This window comes from Manis pentadactyla, chromosome 3 (assembly GCF_030020395.1).
Source record: "Manis pentadactyla isolate mManPen7 chromosome 3, mManPen7.hap1, whole genome shotgun sequence".
Lineage (NCBI taxonomy): Eukaryota > Metazoa > Chordata > Mammalia > Pholidota > Manidae > Manis > Manis pentadactyla.
Genome location: NC_080021.1, coordinates 207,916,542 through 207,940,907, shown reverse-complemented (window position 1 = coordinate 207,940,907; position 24,366 = coordinate 207,916,542). Strand labels below are relative to the sequence as shown.

At 39.2% G+C, this 24,366-nt stretch overlaps 2 protein-coding genes across 7 annotated transcripts in view; one reads left to right on the top strand and one right to left on the bottom strand.

The window, feature by feature from the left end:
• Positions 1-4,608, bottom strand: part of LOC118927347 (protein CutA homolog) — a 39,608-nt gene extending 35,000 nt beyond the window's left edge. For 3 of the 6 annotated variants that reach the window (XR_008996616.1, XR_008996618.1, XR_008996619.1), the window contains exon 1: positions 2,010-4,551. Coding sequence is in view for 1 of the 6 variants with exons in the window: in XM_057498980.1 (XP_057354963.1) it covers positions 353-421 (69 nt within the window). In the remaining 5 variants the exon portion in view is untranslated. Of the gene's footprint in view, positions 1-352; positions 912-2,009 lie in introns of those variants that run through there. The other 3 variants (XR_008996615.1, XR_008996617.1, XM_057498980.1) reach the window with 2 other exon arrangements.
• A 61-nt stretch (positions 4,609-4,669) lies between these two features.
• Positions 4,670-21,956, top strand: PSMD5 (proteasome 26S subunit, non-ATPase 5). Its single transcript, XM_036915489.2, has 10 exons — positions 4,670-4,883; positions 9,718-9,862; positions 10,883-10,996; positions 11,442-11,570; positions 13,022-13,131; positions 14,703-14,845; positions 16,048-16,239; positions 18,114-18,223; positions 18,610-18,750; positions 21,162-21,956. Exons 1-10 carry the CDS (start codon positions 4,711-4,713, stop codon positions 21,417-21,419), a joined length of 1,515 nt encoding a protein of 504 aa, XP_036771384.2. The 5' UTR covers positions 4,670-4,710; the 3' UTR covers positions 21,420-21,956.
• Positions 21,957-24,366: the final 2,410 nt, after the last annotated feature.

The window sequence follows — 24,366 nt, the reverse complement described above, 5'->3', positions numbered from 1 at the left end:
CCTAAAACAGAATGAGGCGGTACCTGCAGTAGAAAGAGGACAAAAATCTGTCATACACCTCACCAATAGACAACCCTCCACCTCCCCAATGACCCCGGTAATGAAGCACTGCCCAGTAACTCCTCACAAGGCTGGGCATGAAGGGGTGCTGTTATCTTCAGAACCACACCACAAGCCACAGTCGCTGGAATACCGGGTGGCGCCTCCAGGGATTTTTCTGTTCACCCACCTCTTGCCTGCACCCAGCTCAAAACCCCAGGAACAGGAAAAAGAAATGCACCTTCTTCCCTCAGTCCCCAAGTTGGAGCCTTAGGGGCAAGGGGTTCGTGGCATAGAAGCTTGGAGCACTCACCAGGAGGTATATAAGGACAGAGGGCCGAGGGTAGCCTGGCAGGTGGCACCGTGAGCCCGGCCTGTCCATGACGTCGCTGGTAATTTATCTGCTCAGCCTTAGTGAACTGAGGCCTCAGCCTGAGCTGCCAGCTGATGGGCAGGCACGGAGAGCCTAAACTGCCCTCTGGCCTCCCCCACCTACTGCCCAGCCAGGCCCCAGCCAGGCTGGCAGGAAGGACAGAGTGGAGGGGGTGGGGAAAGAGGGAGCAATTTTCACTGGGCAACTCTTGCCCTAAAACACAACCTAAGATCAAGACACAGAACTACAAACCCTGCAAAAATAAAATACTAATTTTCCTGCCCATTCTAACAGTAAAAAATCATAAAATCCCCAGAGATGTACAGATTAAAAGACCCAAATTTCTTAGTTATGCAATGCCTTCAGAAGCTACGGCACACAAACACTAACACTCACACAAAACTCTCCCATTCTACAGAGGCCCGACGTGCCCATGAAACCAAGTAAGTGAAGCACATGCAGGGCTGCTTTCCTGTCCCCAAGTCCCCTCCTTCCAGTACCCCCCTTCTTATCCTCTCTGGCTCAGACTGTTCCTATGAACTCTTTCATCTTCCTAGGCCCTGCAGTGTGCAGCCTTTCCCAGGGCTAAGATCCCACAGCGCTGTTCTCTCTCAGGCACTTTGCACACACTTGTATTGCAACATTTAACATCAGCTATGGGAGCCTCAAACAAGTAAGAAAAGCAGCAAGCTAATGACTGATTGTTACCCTTTGGGAATGCAGAGTCCACTGCTGCCAGAGTTTCCAATTTTTTAATCCAGCATCTATAATGGGAAATATTTCAATTTTTAAATGAAGACATTTCTGGAGTGAAGGAACAGATTGAGTGCAAAAGGCACAACTTAAAGGAACAGTTCTACAGCTTGGTTGCAGTAGTGGTTACACAAGTGTTAAAAAATTCAGCCTACACATTTAAACTGGTGGAGTGTATGTAAATAGCACTTTAAACAAATGGGTGGGGAAACCAACTGGAAACTGTTTTGAACTGGACAGACCAAACAAAACACATCTGTTGGCCAAATCTGGACAGCAGGCTGACAGTTCACAGCCTCCTTGTTTAATGGCCTGTTTACCTTCTGTCTCATTCCTTGGTGCTATAAATTCTTAAAGCCCTGATACACATCTAGCAAATGGTCTGACAAAGTAGTTACTAACTCACTTGAAGCTCTAGTCCTGTCATTTACATTGTAGGCTGTGCTGGCAAGTTACTTAACTCTCTGTGCTTTGCGTGGCTTTTGGGTAAAGGAAGAGCCATTATCTCCCTCATAGGTCTAATGTGAGGAATAATATAGATCAGTGTTAAGAGTGCTTTATACATTGTATGACCATGTCGGCATTTGAAGGGCATGTAGTCTCAGGCCTACTACCAAGGTTAACTCAGAAAATCTCCACTTTTGACTGAAGAACTTTATAGCTGTGGGAAAAAAATAGGGTTAGAGAACATGAGGATAAGTGGTCCTAAGAAAACCTTTATATTCAGAGTCCACTAAAGTAAATCAGTAGATCACAGTCAAAACTTTACAGCTACTATAAAGGTATCATACCTCTTTTATGCCTACTGTATTAATAAGAAAGGCCAATGTTAATGACTATTTACCTTAGATACTTAGATGATTTCCTGAGATGTCCCCAGGCTTAGCACAGGATTCCACACAGCTTATGCTCAGTGTTTGTTAAATGACTAACTGACAGACACATGGCTGGTGATTTCAAGGGTGGTCAGGTTGAAGGTGATGTTGGGGCAACAGGGACATATGGCAAGAGATGATTTTCTTTTTTTTAAGAGATGATTATTTGTCAGAAATTGCCACTGGATTCTCTTCTTCATTCAACTCAGGCACCTCTCTACTCTCTCCAGATTCAATTCCAGGATTAGGTTCCAAAAGTCCAATTCTGCATTTATGGTTTTGGCATATTCTTCAGATATAATTAGAGTCTCAGTGCCACTACCTGAGGGTCCAGCCTCTTCTAGAGGCTTGTTATTCTTTCTCTCTACCTTCTCACCTGGATTCAGATTCAGACTGACTCTTGATTCTGATCCAACCCCTTAACCAACACTACTTCCTCTTAATTGTGTTTTCCTTCTTTTTCTTCAACTCCTTTGCTTTATTTCAAAGTTTCATTTGCACCTCTTTATAGGTTTACAACAACTTATTGAAATCTTTTTTAAAGGCCAAACTTTAGTCCTAGAAAGGATCCACATCAAAAGGATCCAGCATCAAGGAGGTCTGAAGCCTGGTGGAAGACAGCATTGAATTTCCTTAGATTCATGTTTACCTCTGGTTTGGGGGACTTGTCTTCTCCCTCAGACTCCATAGAGACTCTCAGTTATGGCCAAAGCCTGAAACCTGAGTAGCTCATTAATTTCACTTTCATGAATATCACTGAATTTAAAGCCCATCCGTTTTGCAGACTGTTTTTTCAACCTCTTCATTAGCTCTAGGGAAACATGTATAATCATTCACATCAACCCAAAGTTTCCACCATGCTTTATTAAGTAAGAGTGCCTGGTTTTACATCATCCATGCCTCTTTTGTCACTAAAGCAAGGCCAATGTTGTATTGTGACCACGTTTCTTTCAAAGTTAAGGCAAAAGTTTTTTTCAATAGAGTAAGCAAAGTGGTCAAATGCGTGCTCCGTTTAATACCTCCCGAATGCTTCAATTATACTCTGATCCAAGGGCTGAAGGTACCTAGAATCTTCCCAGGGGAGAAACACAGTATCAACATTAGGATGAGCAAAGAATAATGAGTCTGGGTGATCAGGACCTCTGTCCAAAATTAGCAGCACTCTGAATTCAAGATTTTTTTTGTTAAACTCCTGGCTTTATGGATAAAACAATTATGAAACCAATCTAAAAAGAGGGCAGTGGTTGATGATACTCTAGGGTGTGATTACCAAAAAACAGGAGGACATTTTTTATCTTTTTCCAAAAGGCAACTGGGATTCGTGTCTTTATAAAGCAGCAATGACTACCATTTTGTCACCAGCAGCAATAGCACAAAAATGAGGGAAATCCTGTCCTCAGCGTACTTTAAGCTTTCCAGATTTTTGTGACTTTCCCTAAAAGCATGTGAAGGTATGTACTCCAAAACAGACTCATCTCCTCAGTGTCTTAAGGCCTGCTGAAGCACAAAGCCTCTATCGCTGATCAGTTTGTGGAGTTGCTTGGAATGGCTGGGCAATGACTGGGCATAACGGTTCTTCCTTCCCGATCAACCTCGAATTTCGCGGACTGTAGCGATTTCTAAACTTAAACATCCCTTGCTCGCAGCCTTATCTGGGTTGTCCTGCCCAGTGGTTTCCACGAGTTGCTTGTAAATGCATTTGGCGTGGTTGCAAAAGGCCTTCAGAGTCACAGGCCGCCCCATAACCCCGCCACGGTCTGGTCATCGACCCAGAAGGTTAACTCAGTTTCCATCTTCTCCATGTTTACGTCACGCGGTATGCAGCACAGCACCTTGGAGCAGACGGGCGAACACTCCACGCTGGCCCTGATGGCCTTCTCGTTTTTCTTTATGGTGCGCACGGTGGACTCACTGACGCCAAAGTCACTCCTTCTTCCAACTTCTCAAAAATTTGTTTCCAAAGACATGACTCTCCACATTCTCTTGATACGTGTGCGGCCCGGGGGCCGGATGCCCATCGCCTCCGCTCCGCCCGGGGTGGTCTAAGCGGCTGCCCAAGCGCCAGTAGCCTCCATCGCTGCTGCTCTCGCCGCCGCCCAGGCCCGGTTTTAGCGCTAGGAGGCCGTCGGCGAGGCCGTTTAACCTTCGGCTGGTCCTCAAGCTCACCACCCCATAGCCGGGCACACTTGAGGAGGTCTAGCTCCTTATGGGAAATGCGCAGTCCAACCGGAAAGGCGGACTGCGTGCCCAACCGTGCGGCGCTCAGGACGATGCCCCACTGCGACCCCGCCGCCGGTTGCGACTGCTGGCCCAGCCCTGACGGCCAGCATATAGGGAGGTGTTGCGGTCCCCGAGCGCGCCCAGCCCGCCTTTACTTAACATTTTTCAGGTCTGCCTATTAAATCTCTCTTGTCCAACTTAACTCAGGCCCCCACTTTTCCCTCTTGCTTTGATTTGTTAGGTCTGTTGCTTTGATCTGACGTCTCATCCCTCTTGTTAGGTCTGTTGCATTTGATCCGCATCGCCATCGGGGCGGTCCGGAAGGCTAGCGGTCGCGGCCGAAAGCGGGGCAGGGAGGCTGCACCTGGCAGATCTCGCGAGGCTTGGAGAAGCGCGCCGGGAGCGGGGAGCCGGACGGGCGCACGCGCGAGCCGCTGCGGGAGGGGCGTGATGGCGGCTCAGGCGCTCGAGCTGCTGAGGGAGGTGTCTCGGCTGGAGGCGCCGCTGGAGGAGCTGCGCGCCCTGCAGTCGGTGCTGCAGGCGGTGCCGCTCAGCGAGCTCCGCGAGCAGACGGCGGAGCTGCGCCTTGGCCCTCTTTTCTCCCTGCTTGACGAGAACCACAGGTGAGAGGACCCTGCAGCTGGAGCCGGGGAGGGACCCCTCCAAGTACGGGGTGGGTGGGATGAAGGGAGGGCTTTTCCCAGTTGCAGTGCAGGCAAAAAAAACAGCCGAAATTTACGAGAGGGAAGGACCTGGGCCAACAGGCAAGAGACGGGGTTCGAGTTTAGCCTCTGAGGTGTTGCCCCTGGCCCTCGACTGGCCTCCTTGCCTTCAGCCTTCACGAGGATGTGGGGGAAAGCAAGGCTGCCCATCCACACGGAGGACTCCGCAGGCACGTGTCCAGGTTCTTGACGTTTTCCTCCTCTCAGGAAGAGGCCCTATCCTGGCAACTGGGCAAGATCCGTCAACGTTATAGATTCGCACACCTTTTGATGCAGTAATTCCTGTTACAGGAATTTAACACGCAGATATACTCGGACACAACCTGTAGCATATATATATGAATATTCATAACAAAGTGGCAGCAAAACACTAGAATCAACCTGAATACCATTAAAGGTGGATTCTGAGTAAGTTATGTCTCGTTACTATGTAACACTGCAACTATTGGAAAAATTAAGGTAGATCTGTATATGTGGACACGGAAAGATCTGTAATGTATGCTGTTGAATGAAAAAGAATTGCAGTTTATGATGCCATCATGTGTAATTTTTTAAAAGGATTACAATTCCCCCACACACACACACATTGCAATACACACATGCACATGCACACACAGGCGCATGCATAACATTGGAACTACCTGAAAGGTACAGCAGAAACTATTAATACAGAAGTGGGACTTCGAATGGTAGGATGGCAACTTTTCATTTTATGCACTTGATAATTTAAGAGTTAAAAATGTTTGTAATCTGGAAATTTAATAATCATTTTTCTACTTGAAAAGAATGAATCACTGGATGGTTTCAAGGCACTTTCTTGGCTCTGACCTTGTAAGATTCTTCCCTTTTTCATATGTGTTCTCCATTAAATCCTTTATTTAACATTTTTCAGGTCTGCCTATGAAATCTCTCTTGTCCAATTTAACTCGGGCCCCCAGTTTTCCCTCTTGTTAGGTCTGTTGCTTTGATCTGACGTCTCATTACCTCAGAGCTTCCTTCCCTATCTTGTCCTTCCCAGACTGCAACCACAGTGAGCTTCTCAGGTCATTTGGCTCAGATCTTTTCCATGGTTTCCCCCTGCCTGCAGTGTAAAATCGTGACTTCTCATTCTGGCATTTGGACCCATACAGTACATTTCCATCCTACTTTTCCAGCCTTATCTTTTTCCTCCACTCCTCTATAATATTTCATCTTAAGCTGCCATGTGTCACCACTTACATTCCCTTGAGCAGCATGACTTGGCACTTTCCTAACTTTATTTGTGCCACTCCTAACTGAAATGCCTTCCCTTTCTCCAAATTCTCTCCATCCTTTAAGACCCTAGTGAAGTGGCATCCCTTCCAAAAAAGTCTTTCAGGTCGCTCCAGTTGCAAATTATTGGTCCTCAGATCTCCTGAAGGACATTATCGTTATTGCTGTTAATGGCACTTGCACTATTGCCTTATGTTATAGTTCTGTATGTGTTTATTTCTATTTTGTAAGTTCTTTAAAGGAAGGGCCATATTTTGTTCATCTCTGCATCCCTCCTAGGGCACAGCACATGAAACAATATATGCCAAATAAAAGATAAGACCCTAAATTCTAGAGGCCACCTAGTCCCACCACTTTATATTACGGATGAAGAGACTTTCAAAAGTCACACTGTGAATTAACATCAGAGATTTAATAGGAATTGAAATGAAGGGAGTTTAAAGAATAAGATCCATGGGGATATGGTTTGGTGAATGAAGGAGCAGTGCTCTAGGAAATAATTTCAATGGAAAATTTAAAGATAGAGTAATTCAGAACTGGGTACATAGTAGATACTAATTGCAATTTGTGGGAATATTTCTTCTTTGGATAGTAGATTGAGAGTCTCCACATATATGGCTATGATGCTAAACCTCACAGGTTGCTATATATTAGTTCAGAATCTGATCTAATAGATGTAAAGTATTTGACAAGAGTATTTGTAAGAGAAGGTAAGTCCTGAGATTATTGCTTTACAACATGGAAGTCAAATAAGATTGATTATAAGTTATTAACTCTTTGGCATCTTGGTACCAAAGTGCCACATGTGACCTGAAATTTGTGTATTGTGTACAGTTTAACCTCTGGTTGTCTTTTTTAAAACAGCTTTATTGATACATAATTTACATAAAATTGCACATAATAATAAATACAATTTGAAAAGTTTTGTCATGTATACACCCATGAAACCATCACCACAATCAGCATAGCAGAGACTCCCTCACTCCCAGAAGCTTCCTCATGACCTTTGGTAGGCCCTCCCCATCACAGCTAGGCAACCACTAATCTGCTTTCTGTCACTATAGGTGAGTTTGCCTTTTTTTTTAGAGAGTTATATATAAATGGAGTAATTCGGTATGTATTTGGTTTCTTTCACTCAGCATAATTATTTTAAGATTCATTTGATGTAAATGAAAACGTTATGTTTTTATTACTGAATACTAGTCCATTGTAATGATAAAGATTTGTTTTTTAATCATTTTTTTAAATCTGTTTACCTGTTGGTGCACATTTGAGTTGTCTTCAGTTTGGGTATATTACAAATAACACTTGCTATGAACATTTGTGTATAAGTCTTTACATAGACATAGTCTTTCTTTTTTCTTTGAGTAAATACCTAGGAGTGGAATGGCTGGATCATATGGTAGATGTATGTTTAGCTTTTTAAGAAACTGCCAGACTTTTCTAAAGTAATTGTACCATTTTACATCCCCACTAGCAGTGTATGAGAGTAAAGTATATGCCTAAATATAAAACCTAAGACAATAAAAATTCTAGAAGAAAACATAGGAAAAAAGTTTTCTGACATTGGTTAAGTAAAGATTTCTTCGATGTGACACTAGAAGCATGATTCATAGAAGAACAAATTGATAAGTTGGACTTCATCAAAATTAAACATTCTGCTCTTTAAGTCACAATTGAGGGCATGAAAAGACAGGTCACAAGTGGAGAAAAATCTTGGCAAAGAATAAAGCTGATAAAGAACTTCAGAATATGAAAAGAACTCTCAAAAGAAATAACCCAATTTCAAAATGTGCAAAATGTCTGAAAAAGAAGACACAGGGATGGCAAATAAGCACTTAAAGAGATATTCAACATCATTAGTTATTAGTGAAACAAATTAAAATCGTAAGGAGATTCTACTGCATAATTAACATAATGGATAAAATAAAAGATGTGAAGCAACTCAAGTGTCTATTAGGAGATGAATGGATAAACAATATGTGGCACAAATGGAATATTATTCTTAAAAAGGAAGGAAATTCTGATACATGCTACCGCATGGAAACTTGAAGACATTAAGCTAAGTGAAATAAGCCAGACACAAAGGACAAATACTGTATGATTCCACTTTTTTGAGGTACCTAAAGCAGCCAAATTCATGGAATGGGGTGGCTAGGGGCTCAGGGAAGGGGAGAATAGGGAATTAGTGTGATGAATACAGAGTTTCAGTTTGCAAAGAAAAAGTTCTGGAGATAGATGGTAGTGATGATTGCACAAAAATGTGAATGAAATTAATGCCACTGAACCGTACATTTAAAAATGGTTAAAATGGTACACTTTATGGTATGTGCAATCAAATCTTTTTTTTATTTAAAGAAAAGAAACCAGAACCCATTAATAGTCATTCCCCATCCCCCCTTTCATCCGCTCCCAGAGCCCCTGGCAACCAAGAATCTGCTTTTTTTTCTGGATTTTTGTGTATATTCTGGACATTTCTTATAAATAGAATCATCATTAAAAGGAATCCTTTTATGTCTGGCTTCTTTGACTTAGCACATTTTTAAGGTTCATTGATGTAGCATATATCGATACTTCATACCTTTTATGGCTGAATAAATACTCCATTATATGGATATATCACATTGTGTCTATCCATTCATTAATTGATGGGACATTTGGGTTGTTTCCACTGCTGTGAACATTTGTGTGCAAATTTTTGTGTGGGCAAATGTTTTAAATTATCTTGAGTATAAAAAACATTCTCAGTTACTCCCTTAGGCTCAGTTATGCAAAGTGCAATCCCTAAGTTAAAAAAAAAGTATGTTCATTTTTAAGGCTTTTGCTTTGTATTGCATAATCAACTTCTAGAAAGGTTGTACCAATTTAATTATATACTCCTGCTAGCCATATATGAGTGTTATTGTACTGCCTATTAAGAGACAAGGAAGTTACTGTTGAAATACCTTATGTATCTACAGTTGGTATTCATCCAGTTCTGATTCATTATCTCTTCAGTAACTCCTGAATCTTTTCCCTCTTATCCATCCCCACTGCTACACCTGTTTTATCACCTCTCACTATCAACTGCCTTCCAACTGAAAAATTCTTTATCTGACACTGATGCACAGTGATTTTTCATGGTCTGCCATTGCCCTCCGGAAAAAGTCTCAGTTCCATAGAATGACATAATGTATCTATCAGAACCTGGCTTCTGTGCGTCTTTCCTGTTTCATTTCTTGCCATTCATCTCCCCCATTTGCCTTCTCTCCATTACTCTCCCACTCTGACGGCAGTCATACCCAGCTACATATGGTCCCTTGAATGCACAGCGCTGTGTCAGTCCTCTGTGCCCTTTCATGTGCTACTATGTCCTTTTCTTGGAATACCTTTCTTCTCCTAGGTGAATCCCACTTTTTCTTAAAATGTAGCTCAAGTATTACTCCTCTGGAGGCCTTCCTTGTACCATGTGTTCTTTTCATGAGCTTTATGGTGTCTCCTTTAGGGAACAGACCGCTTTGTGTGTATCCATTCTGGAGAGATTGCTCCAAGCTGTGGAGCCCGTTCATGTGGCCCGGAACCTCACAGCTGACCTGCAGAGGGGACTAACTCACCCTAATGATTCTGTAAAAATCCTTGCTCTGTCCCAGGTATGAAATTTTACTCACACATAATAAGGGAACTGACACTTAGCAACCACCTGCTCTGGACCAGGCTCTCTGCTGGGTGATAGAGACACAGCGGAAGGAAATACCATCTCTCTCCATCTCTGGGGAGTGTCTGGTCTATTCTAGTGTGCATAGCTGACTATAACCAGGTGGATACAAGCTGAAGTAAGAAGTTCCACTAAGTACCATGTGAATCGTGATTTGTCAAATACTGAGTTCTTTTTTCATGACAGATGTTGTACTATATACTGTTACAGCTACCAAGATAAATAAAGTTTATTTCTTTCCTTCAAGGAATTCCTAATCTAGAGAAAAATATTGCTGTTTTATGCCTTTTTATAGTGCCATGAACAAAGTGCTGTTGTAAAGTTCAGTAAACCAGCAAATTAAGATAGTAACTCATCACCCTGATAACCAAAACATCCTACTATTTCAGCAAAGAGCTGCTGCTGTGGATTATTTTGTTGCAATGTTAGGAATGAGCAGTTAGTTATTCAGTAGATATTAAATTACTGATTTTCCTTTTCTTTTCTAAAGTATTCATTCAATAAAAAGGGAAAGTTATCAATTTATTATTCTATTGTTTATGTGCCAGACACTGTAGTATATACTTAACCTATTTAGTCTCATTTAATCTTCATAACTTTCCTGCAGTTAAATATTCTAGTCACATCTTAAAGATAAAAAAGTAGGTTCAAAGAAGTTAAGTTGCCCAAGGTCAGTGTAGCTAAAAATTGGTAGAACTAGGATTTGTAATTTTTTACTCACTGAGGTGTCTCAACTCTACTCACCACTTCTTTTTTCTTCCCTTTCAAAGATGTAACTATACCATATATATGTTTGGCTTTAATGAATTTGGGTCATTTGGAATTTTTAATGATTGTCTTATAGTAGTTACCAATAATTTCTAAAATAACTGCACACTAAGGAAATTTGACCGTCATGTGTTTATGTTGACCTACTTTGGAAGAGTATTTCTGATTTTTTTTTTTTTTCTTTCAGGTTGGAAGAATTGTTGAAAATTCTGATGCTGTTACTGAAATTCTAAATAATGCTGAATTACTAAAACAAATCATTTATTGCATTGGTGGAGAGAATCTGTCTGTAGCTAAAGCGGTGAGTCAGCTAGAACCATCAGCCTAAACATTCAGACATGTTAGTAGCCTAAAAGATAAAGAAAGGCCTTCTGGACTGAAAGGTGTACATTTAGAATGGGTGATTTGTGTAATTGAATTTAAACAACTTCATATAGATGGTATCAGATAAATAAATGCTGTCAAATAAATACTAGTAAATCCCTTCTATTTTCTAGAATACACATACCTAACTATCCATCATAGGGCTTATGGTTGGGCTGCTTTAAGAGGAAACAAAACTTACATAATCTATTTTCTGTAGAGAGAATACTATGTATCTTTTTTTTATTTTAAATGATAGCTAAAACATAGTGAATGCCCATTGGGCAAAGTGCATTCCATATACTAATTTCACATCAATCTCATGAAGTTGACAGAATATTCTGTATTTTTATGACTTAAGAGATATTTTCTTTGCTTATAAGGCCATTAAATCCCTGTCAAGGATATCACTAACCCAAGCTGGATTGGAAGCTCTATTTGAAAGCAATCTGCTGGATGATTTGAAACATGTAATGAAAACAAATGACATTGTTCGATACAGAGTGTACGAGGTAAGACTAAAGGCACACTTTCTGGTGACAGCAATTTACAGGGCAGTAAGGCTGACATTGGAAGGCAAGATGGCTCACTTAACATGCATTTATTGAATATATAGTTTATATTAGGCCCTATATTATGTGCTAGGGACATCAAGATGAACTCCCTCCTAGTATATAAGACAGTCGAATAAAATAATATTTACAGTGTACTATATAAAGTGCTATAATAGAGGAGATAATGTTGAAACTAAACTTTGAAAAAAATTAATTGTAGTAGTAAGAAGAAGAAATGTTTCTCATTTGCACCAGCTTTTTACTAAGCATTATGCTAAGTCCCACATATATTGTCTTCAATTCTCACAGTAAACCCTGTATGTTATTACCATTAACCTCACTATTGATGGAGTAACTAACCTGAGGCCACACAGTTAATAGGCTGCGTATTTGAAATGGAACCCTTTGCAGTCCAATTCCCTCCTCAAAACACTTACTCTGCATGTCTTGGTACCACATATCCTGGTTTCCCTTATGCCTTTCTGGCTCATTCTCCTGGCTCATTCTCTATTGAACTTTTAATGTTGGAGTTTATGAAGGCAAATTCTCAAGCTCTGTTCTCACTGTGCTTTTTATGGTGATGACTCCATAAACCTCCAGACCTCTCTTCTGAGCACACACCTTCATGTCCAACTGCTTGCTCTTCCCCCTTGGATGTATTCTATGCCCCTTACAGTAGTCTCAAACCTACCTTCTGATCTTCTCCAACATTCCTTTGTCCCCATTAAATAAACAGCAGCAACAGGTTGACCCTGTCTTTCGTGCACATGGTTGGTTATTAGACATGGAGTTCATCCTCTGTGAAGCCTTGTTCTCCTTCCCACATATCCATTCAGTCTGCATTGTATCAGTTTTATTTAAACCCTGCATTTCTCTTTCTTGGGCAGAGCAGCCACCACCCTAGTCTAGGCTACCAGTGTCTCTCACCTGGACTACTGTGTTACATCCAAACAGGGCTCCTCTCATCCATTCTGTCATCACTGGTCTCTTTTTACATACAGTCAAAATGATCTTTTAAGAATCCAAATCTGATCTGTCATTCCCCTTTAGTGTCCTATATCTCTAAAAGCACTCAGGACCTACTGCTTGAATGAGTAAGTGCATGACTGATAGATTGCATGAATGAATGAATGAATGGTTTTTGCATTGTTTGTTGCTGATTCAGGCTTTTGTGCCCTGATTGATGATTTCTTAAAAACTAAAAAAAGTGCAGATACACCCAGATATAATGAAGTGTTTTTATGCCAAAACAATTTCTTATGTGTTTAATGAAGTTTTTCAGCTTGTGGAGACAAATAACGGATTTTTAAAAATTCAGTTACATAATGTGCCTACCCTGTGTTAAACTGAAAATGAGATATAACAGGTTTGGAGCTTTTTACATTCCCTGTTTTTTTTTTTTTTTTCAGCTAATTGTGGAGATTTCTTCTGTGTCACCAGAATCTTTAACTTCCTGTACCACCAGTGGGCTGATAACCCAGCTCCTCAGAGAGCTGACCGGGGAGGATGTACTGGTCAGGTGTGTGACTGAGAGAGTTCTGAAAGCCAATGTCTTCTTTTGGAGGGCCAGGAAGCAACCTTGGGATTTCGTGTCATCTTTAGAACTTATGCCCAGGTTGATCCCATGATAAGTGTATATCTTGAAAAGGTGGCCTTTACAAAATTGCTCAAGTTACATCATGACAACTTACTGAAACTTAGCAAAGCCCCACATGACAGTTCAGCTACTTTAGATAACTATGTTTCTTGTCCCTAAGGCATGTGTGCTCTGAAAAAGTTGTAATCACATGGTAACTGCCATTTTGTCTCACTTTAACATGTTATCATACATATGTTTTGGCACTGTTAAGTAATAGTGCTATGATAGGATAGCAAAAACATAATTTTTGAAAATGAGCAATACTTGGGCTCACACACATCTCTGCTATTTACTATCGTTTGACCTTGGACAAATTATTGTAATCTTTATGTTTCCTCATCTCTCAAATAGAACAATCATAACTCTTGTGAGGAACATACTATGGGGATTAAGTGAACTGGCCATCGATACCAGTACATTGGCTGGCATAAGTCCTCAAAAAGGTATTCAGTTAGTCTCTTCACTCCCAGCTTCCTGCTCTCTAAGTCTGCTTTAACATCTGCCAAATGCTTCTTTGTTGGTATTCCACAATTTACTAATACGTCCTCACTATTGAACACTTCATTTACGTCAAGTATTTTGCTGTTACAGTAGCACTGTAGTTTTATCATCTTTGTGTACACAGGTTTTTGTATTCCTTATCTTAAATGATTTTCTGATTGTCCTGTGTTCTTCAGATGTGATTGAATTTGTTAAACTCATATTCATAAATCAGTTACCTGTAACAGTGTTTTTGAGTTGCATTGTTTCAAAACATTCATAATAAGGAAATTCATTTTGTTAATTTTTTTTTTAGCCTTGTATTAAATTTTATAATATAGAAAAAAGACTGCAAGTAGTCAGTTAAAAAACCTTAGGATCAACTGTAGAAATATTATTTTTAGTTATTTGGGGTAATTTGATCATGGTTAGGCATTAGATGATAACAAAGAACTTCTTACCAATTTTTAAGACTATGTGGTAATGGCATTATAATTGTATAAGGAAACATTCATGTTTTTTAGAGATGCATACTGAAGTATGAAGGGGTAAGTGACAAGAGGATTAGAATTTGCTTTAAAATAACTATTCAATCAGTATTATGGGTTCACAGGGCCTTCTTATGAGTTCATGGGGACTTACACATGGGTAAGTGGCAGTTATGTCATTGCAACTTTTACATTTGACATTTCAAAATAAAAGTTATTTTTAAAAATCTCTCAGAAAGGAGCTATGTTATAGTGAAAACAGTAGTGGGCCTCAAGTCAGAAGGTCAAGACTTAAGTCTAAACTCTGCCTTGTAATAACACCGTGATTCTGGATAAGTCACTGCAATTTTTTTATACTTCTGTTCTTGTCTGAAAAATAGATCCAGGATTATTGACCTTTCAGATTTGGAGGAATTAAACTAGATAACCCATGAAAGCAATTTGCAAACTATGCTGATCATATGCAAAATTTTGGCATTTCAGAGCCACCTGTATAGAAATGGTGACATCACTGGCATATACTCATCACGGACGACTTTACCTTGCTCAAGAAGGAGTAATTGATCAGATTTCTAATATAATTGTTGGAGCAGATTCAGACCCTTTCTCGACCTTCTACTTGCCAGGTAAGAAATACCGATGCTGTCTAGGTGATGATGTATTTCATTTCTGCGTTACCTCTGACAGGGGAGGCCAGCGGTTTTCTTTGGAGCCGACTGATTCCCTTTGGATGATGCCTGTAGCCCCTTCATGAATTGGAATCTATTGCCCTGTGAACCATACACTGTTGATTCTGATTTTCTGAAGATAACCTTGCTGTTTAGAGCATGAGGATAGTTTCTTTTGAAATTCAGTCAAAAGCAACATAAATAAAAATACTGGTAATAACATTTTCAGTATATTCCACAGACTGATAAATCTCTGAGTTGGAATCTTTATCGAGTATAGGATCTACTCCAGTCATTCCCTTCTAGGATATGGTTAATTAGTTTTTCTTAAAAACTTACAGAAGTTGGAGATTTATCCCTTCTTTAGGTAGACTAGCTTATTTCATTGATGAACATCTCTTTAAAAATGTCTTCCTAGTAATTACTCCAAACTTACCTTCCTATAATTTGTATCAATGGTCCCTTGTTCAGCTGTGCAGAGGTGTCCATGAAGCAACCTCTAAAGGCCAAGGGAGAGGGAAGAGAAAGAATGAGGCAGACAAGTCCAGCTTGAAAGTTAAAGCAATTTTAATAAAGGGGCCACTTACAGAGGCATGTTGGGTGGCAGCAAGGCAGCAAGTGGGGTTTCTCTGTGCCTTTGCCTGTCCTGTACCTTCTTTGTAGCTCCAGCCTGTGTGGGTCTACATGCTGAAACTCCTCTGCCCATTAATTACTCCTAAGGGGCCTGGTGTCCTGTGTCATATTGTTCCATTCCATCAGGGACAGAGTTGGGGGATGGGGCATCTGGTTACACCAGCAACATTCCCTCCCAGGAGGGCGAGTGATGTGAAGGTCAGTAAGCAGCTAAGCAAATGGTGGATTTTACAAAATGGAGTTACTCTGGCTCCACATCCCTGTTCTTTGTTCCCCCTCTTGCATATGACAGTGCTTCAGTATTTGGACCCAGCTCCGTTGACACCCTGGGGTTTCTGTTCTCTCAGGACTGTGCATCATGTGTCTTTCCGTTTCTCCCTATGGCTGTCTGATTTCCAGGCAACACAGTATTACTACCTTTTTCCCCTTCCTGGCCTGTAGTTTAGTACTATCCCTATGAAAGCATAGAGCCTCCAATTTATGCTGTCTTCCTCCTTCATTAAAGTATATTTTTGTAATATTTTTAGGTTTTGTGAAGTTTTTTGGAAACCTGGCTGTCATGGAAAGTCCTCAACAGATCTGTGAGCGTTATCCTGTCTTTGTTGAAAAGGTGTTTGAAATGACAGAAAGTCAGGACCCCACCATGATTGGTGTAGCAGTGGACACAATTGGGATCCTGGGATCCAATGTTGAAGGAAAACAAGTCTTACAGAAAACTGGTTGGTGTAACTTGTTTTGACTTTCTTTAGGGATATTTTCTTTCCTACAAGGATTTAATATAAAAGTTCATTTGCTGGTGCATTAACTGCATTGTAAAAACTACCTTTATAGATGGCAATCTTTTTACCATGACCTTGGACTCATCCCTAAAAAGTCTCATAATTATTACCGAGTATTTATTTAACTACTGATCTATGTATATCCAAGTATCTATATAGATATATGTATTTTTTAATTTGTCTGGGCCAAACACTGTTTTCCCTCTGTGCTTTCCTTGCATAGTACTTATGGTACAAAGACCATGGGCTGGAGTCCCAAAAGACCTGGATTCATGTCCCCATTCTAAGCTGATTTAATTTTTTGAACTTCATCTACTCATTTCACTACTCTAGCCCTCATTTTCCTCATCTATAGAAAGGTCACAAGAACTATTTCTCATGTTGTGACTATTTAATGAAAAGAGACTTTTTTATATTTGTAATGTCAGGAAAAGAAAAAAAATTATTACTAGATTTTGTTAAGAATGATACTTTTTAAGTGTTTGTATGCACATTTTAAAACTCATCAAGCTATACACTAAGATTGTGCATTTTCTTATCTGTATCTCAATATAAAAATATTGATAAAAAAGATTTTTTAAAAGAATACTTTTATGGCACATCCATGAGTGTCTTGAAAGCACTACAAATTCTATACAAAAAATATTAGTGCAGCACTGTTAAAACCCTTGTGAAATCTATGTTGAAAATTAAAATGCTGTTGTGCATCAGTAGTATCCTTACATGTACTTTTCTAAGTGCTTTTACCTATGACATATAATCCTTTTATAATCCTGCAAAGAACGTACTATTGTCATTCTCATTTTACAGATAAGGTAGCTGAAACTCAGAGAAGTTAAGAAAATTTTCTAAGATCATACAGACTATGGGGCAGCTGTTACCCAAAACGAGATCCTTTGATTCCAGATCCTCTACACTTTGTCTTTTATATATATATGCTGTATTGCATATGAATTTGTGCATTAGGCCTGACACTTGGTCTCTGACTACATGTTTAATTTTGTGTTGGTTTGGGTTGGTAGGGACCATAATATATGAAAACATACCGTAAAAAATCTCATTGTTCATACCCATTAGGAAGATGGGTATTATGGACCCCCCCAAAAAAAAACCAGAAAAAAAAAGTGCTCACAAGAATGTAGAGAAATTGGAACTCTTGTGCATATCTGGTGGGAAGTAAAATGATACAGGCACTGTAGAAAATATTATGGTAGTTCCTCAAAAAATTATACATAGAATTACGATATAATCCAGCAATTCTACTTCTGGTATACACCCAAAAGGACTGACAGCAGGTCTCAAACAGATACTTGTACACTGGTGTTCATAACAGCATTATTCACAGTAGCCAAAAAGAGTAGAAACAACCCTAATGTTCATTGACCAGTGAGTGGATAAGCAAAATGTGGTCTATACATATAACGGAATACTATTTAGCCTTAAAAGGAATGAAATTCTCATGTATGCTGTATTATGAATGAGTCTTGAAGACATTATGCCAAGTGAAATAAGCCAGACTCAAACAGACAAAAAATGTTTGATTCTACTTACTTGAGGTCCCTAGAGTAGTCACATACACAAAGTATAGTGGTGGTTGCCAGGGGCTAGGGAGGGCATGTGGGAATAGGGAGTTTTTTAAAGAGTACAGAGTTTTGGTTTGAGATGATGAGAAAGTTCTGGAGATGGGTAGTGATGATGGTTGCTCAACAGAGTGAATGTACTTAATGCCACTGAGCTGTGTGCCTCAAAATGGTTAAAATGGTAAAATGTGTGTTATTTTACCACAATAAAAAACATTTTGTTATCCTTCAAAGGAACTCGCTTTGAACGCTTGCTCATGAGACTAGGATATCAAGCAAAGAATGCATCAACAGAGCTCAAAATCAGGTGTTTGGATGCAATTTCATCTGTTCTGTATTTACCAGTAAGTAGATTGGGAAATTAATGGAAGATAGTGAAATATGCTTGGGAGAATAAATCTGTTATGAGTCAACATAATATTGCTTAACTTAGTATAAATGTTGACCAAATAAATGCCACCTTTTCCACTTTTACTAAAAGAAGATAACCCTCATTATGTGACTAGTGTAATTTTTAAAGTGAAATCGTTCAGTATTAGAACTGTAGAGGACCCTGGAGATGCCTAGTCAACCCCATCAGAAAAAAACAAAAAACTGGAAATTCTGGGTTGGGCGTGGGGAAGTGCTCCAGACTTAGCAGAGATCACATAGCAAATAAATGACAGAGTGCCGTCAGAACCCAGGTTTCCTGATTTCCACATGTCTTGAGAGTTTCCTTTCTGTCCCGCAGCCTGAGCAGCAGACTGATGACCTCCTGAGGATGACAGAGTCCTGGTTTTCTTCTTTATCTCGGGATCCTCTGGAGCTTTTCCGTGGCATCAGTAATCAGCCCTTCCCTGAACTGCACTGTGCTGCCTTGAAAGTATTCACGGTAGGCATCCTCCTCTTTTCCCCAAGGCCTTCTGGGGCTCTGCCAGTTCAACACACAAGTACTTACAGGGAGCCAATCCCTCTGCTGTACCTTGGGGATACGCAAGTGCATAGTATAGTTCCTGCCTTCTGCTTAGTATAGACTGATAAGGGAGACAGATATGCAAACAAGATTGTTTCAGTAAAAGGTGTTAGGTGCTTTGGTTTGAACAGGCTGCTATAGGATCACAGAATTAATTCAAAATTCCTTACCTGCCATCAAGCAGGCACTCTACTGACCCACACCTGGTCTTTCTGAGCCTTATTTCCTGCCATTGCTCCCTGACACTTAATGCTCTAGTGATACCAAACTGCTTATATCTCTGAACCTTTGTGTGTCCTCTACACTCAACTCTGTTCCCTTACTTCATTTGTTAACCTCTCATTCATTCTTCAAGGACTAGCTCAGGGATCTCTTCAGCAACATTTGCCAAACCCACAAGATTGATTTAAGCAGTGTTGACTCTCATAACTCCTTCATTCTGCAAGTATTTGTTAAGTTTCTTTCTTTATTTTTTTTGCTAGGTACTGGGGGTACAATAGTGAGCAAAATATTCAGTGACCTTTTCTTTCATTAGCTCACAGTGGCTATTGAAGGATCCAAGCAGTGACATGATTGCTTAATTATGTGATTACAATTGTGGCAACAATTACACCTCTGTGTTCTATTTATTACATTCTATTTTAAATGTTTACATATTGACCTGTCTTATCTATTAAACAGAGTTCATTGAGAATAGGAGCCATATCTGATTTATCTTTTTAGCTCCAGCACCTAAGATGGTGCCTGGGCTCATGGTAATGTAGTAATCACTTTAGTAATTTTAACAGTGGGATCTCAGGCAGCATGCTGGGTCTAGAAGGGAGAGAACAAGGGGAGTTGAGGGGACAAGAAAGGGACTTCTTCCTGCAGGATGTGATACATGATCTGGGTTTGGAAGGATACAGTATTACTGTCAACTTCAAGAATGCTTGTTTTTAGACTTCTTCATCCTTGAAAATAATCACTGTGATGGTCATTTTGGCTCATGCATTGGTATTGCTTAATTCTTTTCCTGCTATTCTATGTTACGCTCCAGTTGGTTGGCCACGGTTATAGAGATAATTTTTGATTTACTGGATGGGACAAGTATTTGTATTTCAGCCCACCCTTCATTCTTGGCTATTGTTGACTAGGCTAAGTTTCTCAAACTTTAACCATAAAGATCTTGTTAAAATATAGATTCTGATTCAGTGGTTCTGGGATGAAGCCTGAGATCTTGAAGTTCTAACAAGCTCCCAAGTGATACTGAAACTGGTCTGCAGAACACATTTTGAGAGGCTATGAACTTGTTTGTTCCTTGTTCTTTGTTAAAATGTAATAGTGAGGTTTTTAAAAAGTATTATAAAAGTTGCTTATTCATTATCTTAATATTTGGAAGATTGAGTAGTAATTTTTTTAATCACTTGAAGTCATATCTTTTCTATTCCTTTGATTACTAGGTTAGTACTAATATTCATGTATTTACTTATTTTTGGTGAAATACTTCAAATATATAGTTATACTTTGCTATCTGCTCAGTCCCTTTTCCCTTTCTCCCTCTGGATGTAATCACTTTCATGAATGCAAAATTTACAAGCCCACGCATGATTTTATATTTTTACCACACATGTATATATCCATTAACAAATTATAGTATTTTACATATTCTTAAACTTTGTAAATGGTGTCATACAGTTCATTTCTTTCTGCAGTCTTTTTCTCTTCAACAATGTTCTTAAGATTTATATATGTTAAATGAGGCAATTAGAACGTCATTAGTATTTCACTGCGTAGCCACAGTGAATCATTCTCCTGTAGGTGAAGATTTAAATAGTTGTCTATTACAAATGATACTTTGATGAACTTTATTGAAAATAACATCTTATGCACATGTATTACAGTTTTTGTAGGATAGTTTTCTCTAGTTTTTGTTTTTATTTTTCCAGTGTTGTAATTATGCCATGTGTAGAATTTGGATCTACTTTTTTTTCATGTAACACAATTTACCTATTCTTTATAAACATTATTGTTAATGTTCACTTAATTTTTTATTGCTACATAACATAATTTACTTACCCATCCCCCCACTTTGATCAAACACATATTGTAACTTTCACTGTGGCAAACATCTTTATATACAAAGATTTTCTTTATATTTACATTATTTACATTTTAAAATATTTACATTATTTTCTTAAATTAGATTTCCAGGAGGAAATTTACTTAGGCAAAAAGTAACATTTTTAAGGTTCATGCTGCCAGATTTCGTTTTAAGGATTATGCCAATACGCTGACAAACTTCACTGCTCAAGGTTCAGAGGAATTGTGTTTCTTTCTGCCTTCCATTTCAGGCCATTGCAAATCAACCTTGGGCTCAGAAACTTATGTTTAACAGTCCAGGTTTTGTAGAATATGTGATGGACCGGTCTGTGGAGCATGACAAAGCTTCAAAGGATGCCAAATATGAACTGGTGAAAGCACTTGCCAATTCGAAGACAGTTGCTGAAATCTTTGGGAACCCAAATTATTTGAGGCTCAGAACTTACCTGAGTGAAGGTCCATATTATGTGAAACCTGTTTCCATGACAGCAGTAGAAGGGGCTGAATGATTTCTTCTAGAGTCTAGACCATTTTTTGACCAAAACTTCTCCTAAAGTACTTCCCGATCTGTACTTTACAAAACAGAGATTTCCCTCCCTCTAGAATTACCATGGAGCAACTAAGTGTAATCACCAACATTTGTTGTTTCTACATTGAAGTACAGTGTGGAACCAGGAAAGCAGGCAACCTTGGTCATAAACCAGGTGTTTTTCAGATGCCCTTGACTGCCTTAATCTTCATGAGAAGATGGAAGTTTTGTTCTCCCAGTACATATTCATGGACTTACTGCCTTATTTTAAAATCTGCTTCAAAGAAAATGGAACCAAATTGTGTCTTAATTCTCTCAACCACCTTTTTTCCCCTCTCTTTTTGGTCCTTTTCCCCTTCTGATTCCACTTTCTTGGCTATAAATAGTCCTTGAAAAAAAAGTAATGTGGAATCTTAAAATTATGTTCTCTATACAAGAATACTTTTATTAAGATCTCTTTGGATTTTCTGTTACTATTATTCCTTTGAAAAATAGGTAAATAAATCTTTAAAAAATATTTTCTAGTGTTTTTTGATGCTTTTTGGTTATTAATCAGTGAATTTTACTCTGTTGTGCTTTGTGGGGAAGAAGAGTGATGACATACTAAGCCAGAAAGATCCCCAGACTGTCATTTTATTTATTGGTGGATTATCAGTGTAGAGGGTTTTGCTTTTAGTTTTTCAGATCCATCAGTTAGATATTGAGTTGATGGGAGAGAGGGAAACTGACTCCTAATAATCAGTCAGAATGGGAATGCTGCGTATAAACCAGGATACCATGTAACAAAGGATGTACTTTCATTGACAAAAAACATCCCCACCTGTTTCTAAAGCCCTGCACTCCGCACTCTGCACACCAGCCCTAAAGTGTCTGCACTGGCATATTACCAGAGTGTGACAGTTCAGAATCTAGAGATAGGTTTCTTTTAAGCTACAGTGATGTTAATAAACATCCCTGCTCTGTAACAGATGGTTCTCAAGTGACTGGAATTCTCTTGTCCGAATTCATCATCTCTTCTTCCACCATCTCTGATATCCCTGAGTCTCCTGTTTCTATACTGACCATTTCCCTACTGCAGATGCCACTAATTAGGCTACAGCCATGTCTGTACTGGCTTGAGAAACTTGTCTCTTTAAGGTGAGTTTTGTTTACTCTCATGATGTTGATTTTACTCATTCAACATCAGAGTTCAGTGTTGCTGTCTCTCCTGTGTATGGCCTAAACGCTCATTCTGATTTTCCACATGTGCAAATAAAATTTGATAATTATTTTGCATTTGATAAATACATACTTACTGATAGTTTGTTATGGGTTTGGCATTGTCCTAAGTGCTAAATTTGTCTCATTTAAGTTTTACATTTCTACTTCACAGATAAAGAAGTTAAGTAGCTTATCCCAAAGTTCCACAGGTAGCAAGTGGCCAATAGTGGAAGAAAATAGGTCAACAGGAAATTAGTGTGTAGTATTAGAAAAAAACAAATGCCTACCCTAAACTCCAGGGAAAGTTTTAACAGAAGGAAACATCTGAATCTTGAAGAACCAGTGGGAGACAGTCAAGTGAAGAATAGAGTAGCATAGCAAGCAGAGGTACATTTGGGGCAAGACACAAAAACAAACATTTGGGAGCTACAAATAGTAAGACCAAAGCCTAGGACTTAAAGGGGAAAATTGCAAAATACTGTTACTAACAAGAATAACCATATCTTAGCATCTACTTTATGCTAGGCACTTGGTGTGCATTTTATCCTCATAACAGCTGTACCAGCTCAGTACCATTTTGTAGACAAAAGACACTAAACCTAAGAAACTAAGTACCTTGTACAGATGGCACAGCTCAGAGCCAGAATAGCTGGCTTCCTGTCATATGTGTTCCCCTTTGTTACTTGGTTATAGTTTGAGGATAATAGCAAACAAATGTATATGTTAGGGATTGTTCTAAATGCTTTTCATGTATTAACTCACAATTCTATCTTCTCACTCCCAGGAGTTAGTTACTGTTAACCCTGTTTACACATGAGACCAGAGCACAGCAAAGTTAAGCAATTTGCACAAGGTCACACAGCAAAGAAGTAGAGCCAAGATTTGAACCTAAGCTGTTTAACTCAACCTACTTTTTTTCAATTTTTTACTTCGCACTTTTTTTATTATTAAGGTATCACTGATACACAATTTTATGAAGGTTTCACATGAGCAACGTTGTGGTTACTACATTCACCCAAATTATCAAGTTCTATTCCCGCACTCTATTGCAGTCACTGTCCATCAGCATAGTAAGATGCTGCAGAGTCACTACTTGTCTTCTCTACTTTGCACTTTTTTTTTTTATTCAAGTATTACTGATACACAATCTTATGTTGGTTTCAAATGTACAACACAGTAGTTTGACAGTTACCCACATCAAATCCTCACCCCCTCTAGTGCGGTTACTATCTATCAATATAGAAAGATATTACAAAATCATTGACTGTATTCTCCTTACTGTGCTACCCTCCTGGTGACCAACTAATATTGTGATTGAGAATTATTGTGCCCCTTTATTCCCCTCACCCTCCCCTGCAACCCACTACAATCCCTCCCCCTTGGTAACCACTAGTCTCTTCTCAGTGTTGATGAGTCTACTGCTTTTGTTTCTTCTGTTCTGCTTTGTTTATATACTCCACAAATAAGTGAAATCATATGGTATTTGTCTTTGCCTGGATTATTTCACTTAGCAAAACCTCTCTAGACCCATCCATCTTGTTGCAAATGGGAGGATTTCTTTTCTTTTTATGGCTGAATAATATTCAATTGTGTATATATACCACATCTTTACCCATTCATCTGTGGATAGACACTTAGGTTGCTTCCATATCTTGGCTATTGCAAACTGTGGCACTAAATGTAGGAGTGCATGTATCTTTTGTTTTTTTATTAAGGTATCATTGATA

Excerpts from the sequence above, each read along its gene's own strand:
- PSMD5 (XM_036915489.2), top strand. The coding sequence starts at position 4,711 with ATGGCGGCTCAGGCGCTCGAGCTGCTGAGGGAGGTGTCTCGGCTGGAG. Across the intron at positions 10,997-11,441 it reads ATCTGTCTGTAGCTAAAGCG|GCCATTAAATCCCTGTCAAG; the intron begins GTGAGTCAGCTA and ends TTTGCTTATAAG. Across the intron at positions 13,132-14,702 it reads GGGGAGGATGTACTGGTCAG|AGCCACCTGTATAGAAATGG; the intron begins GTGTGTGACTGA and ends TTGGCATTTCAG.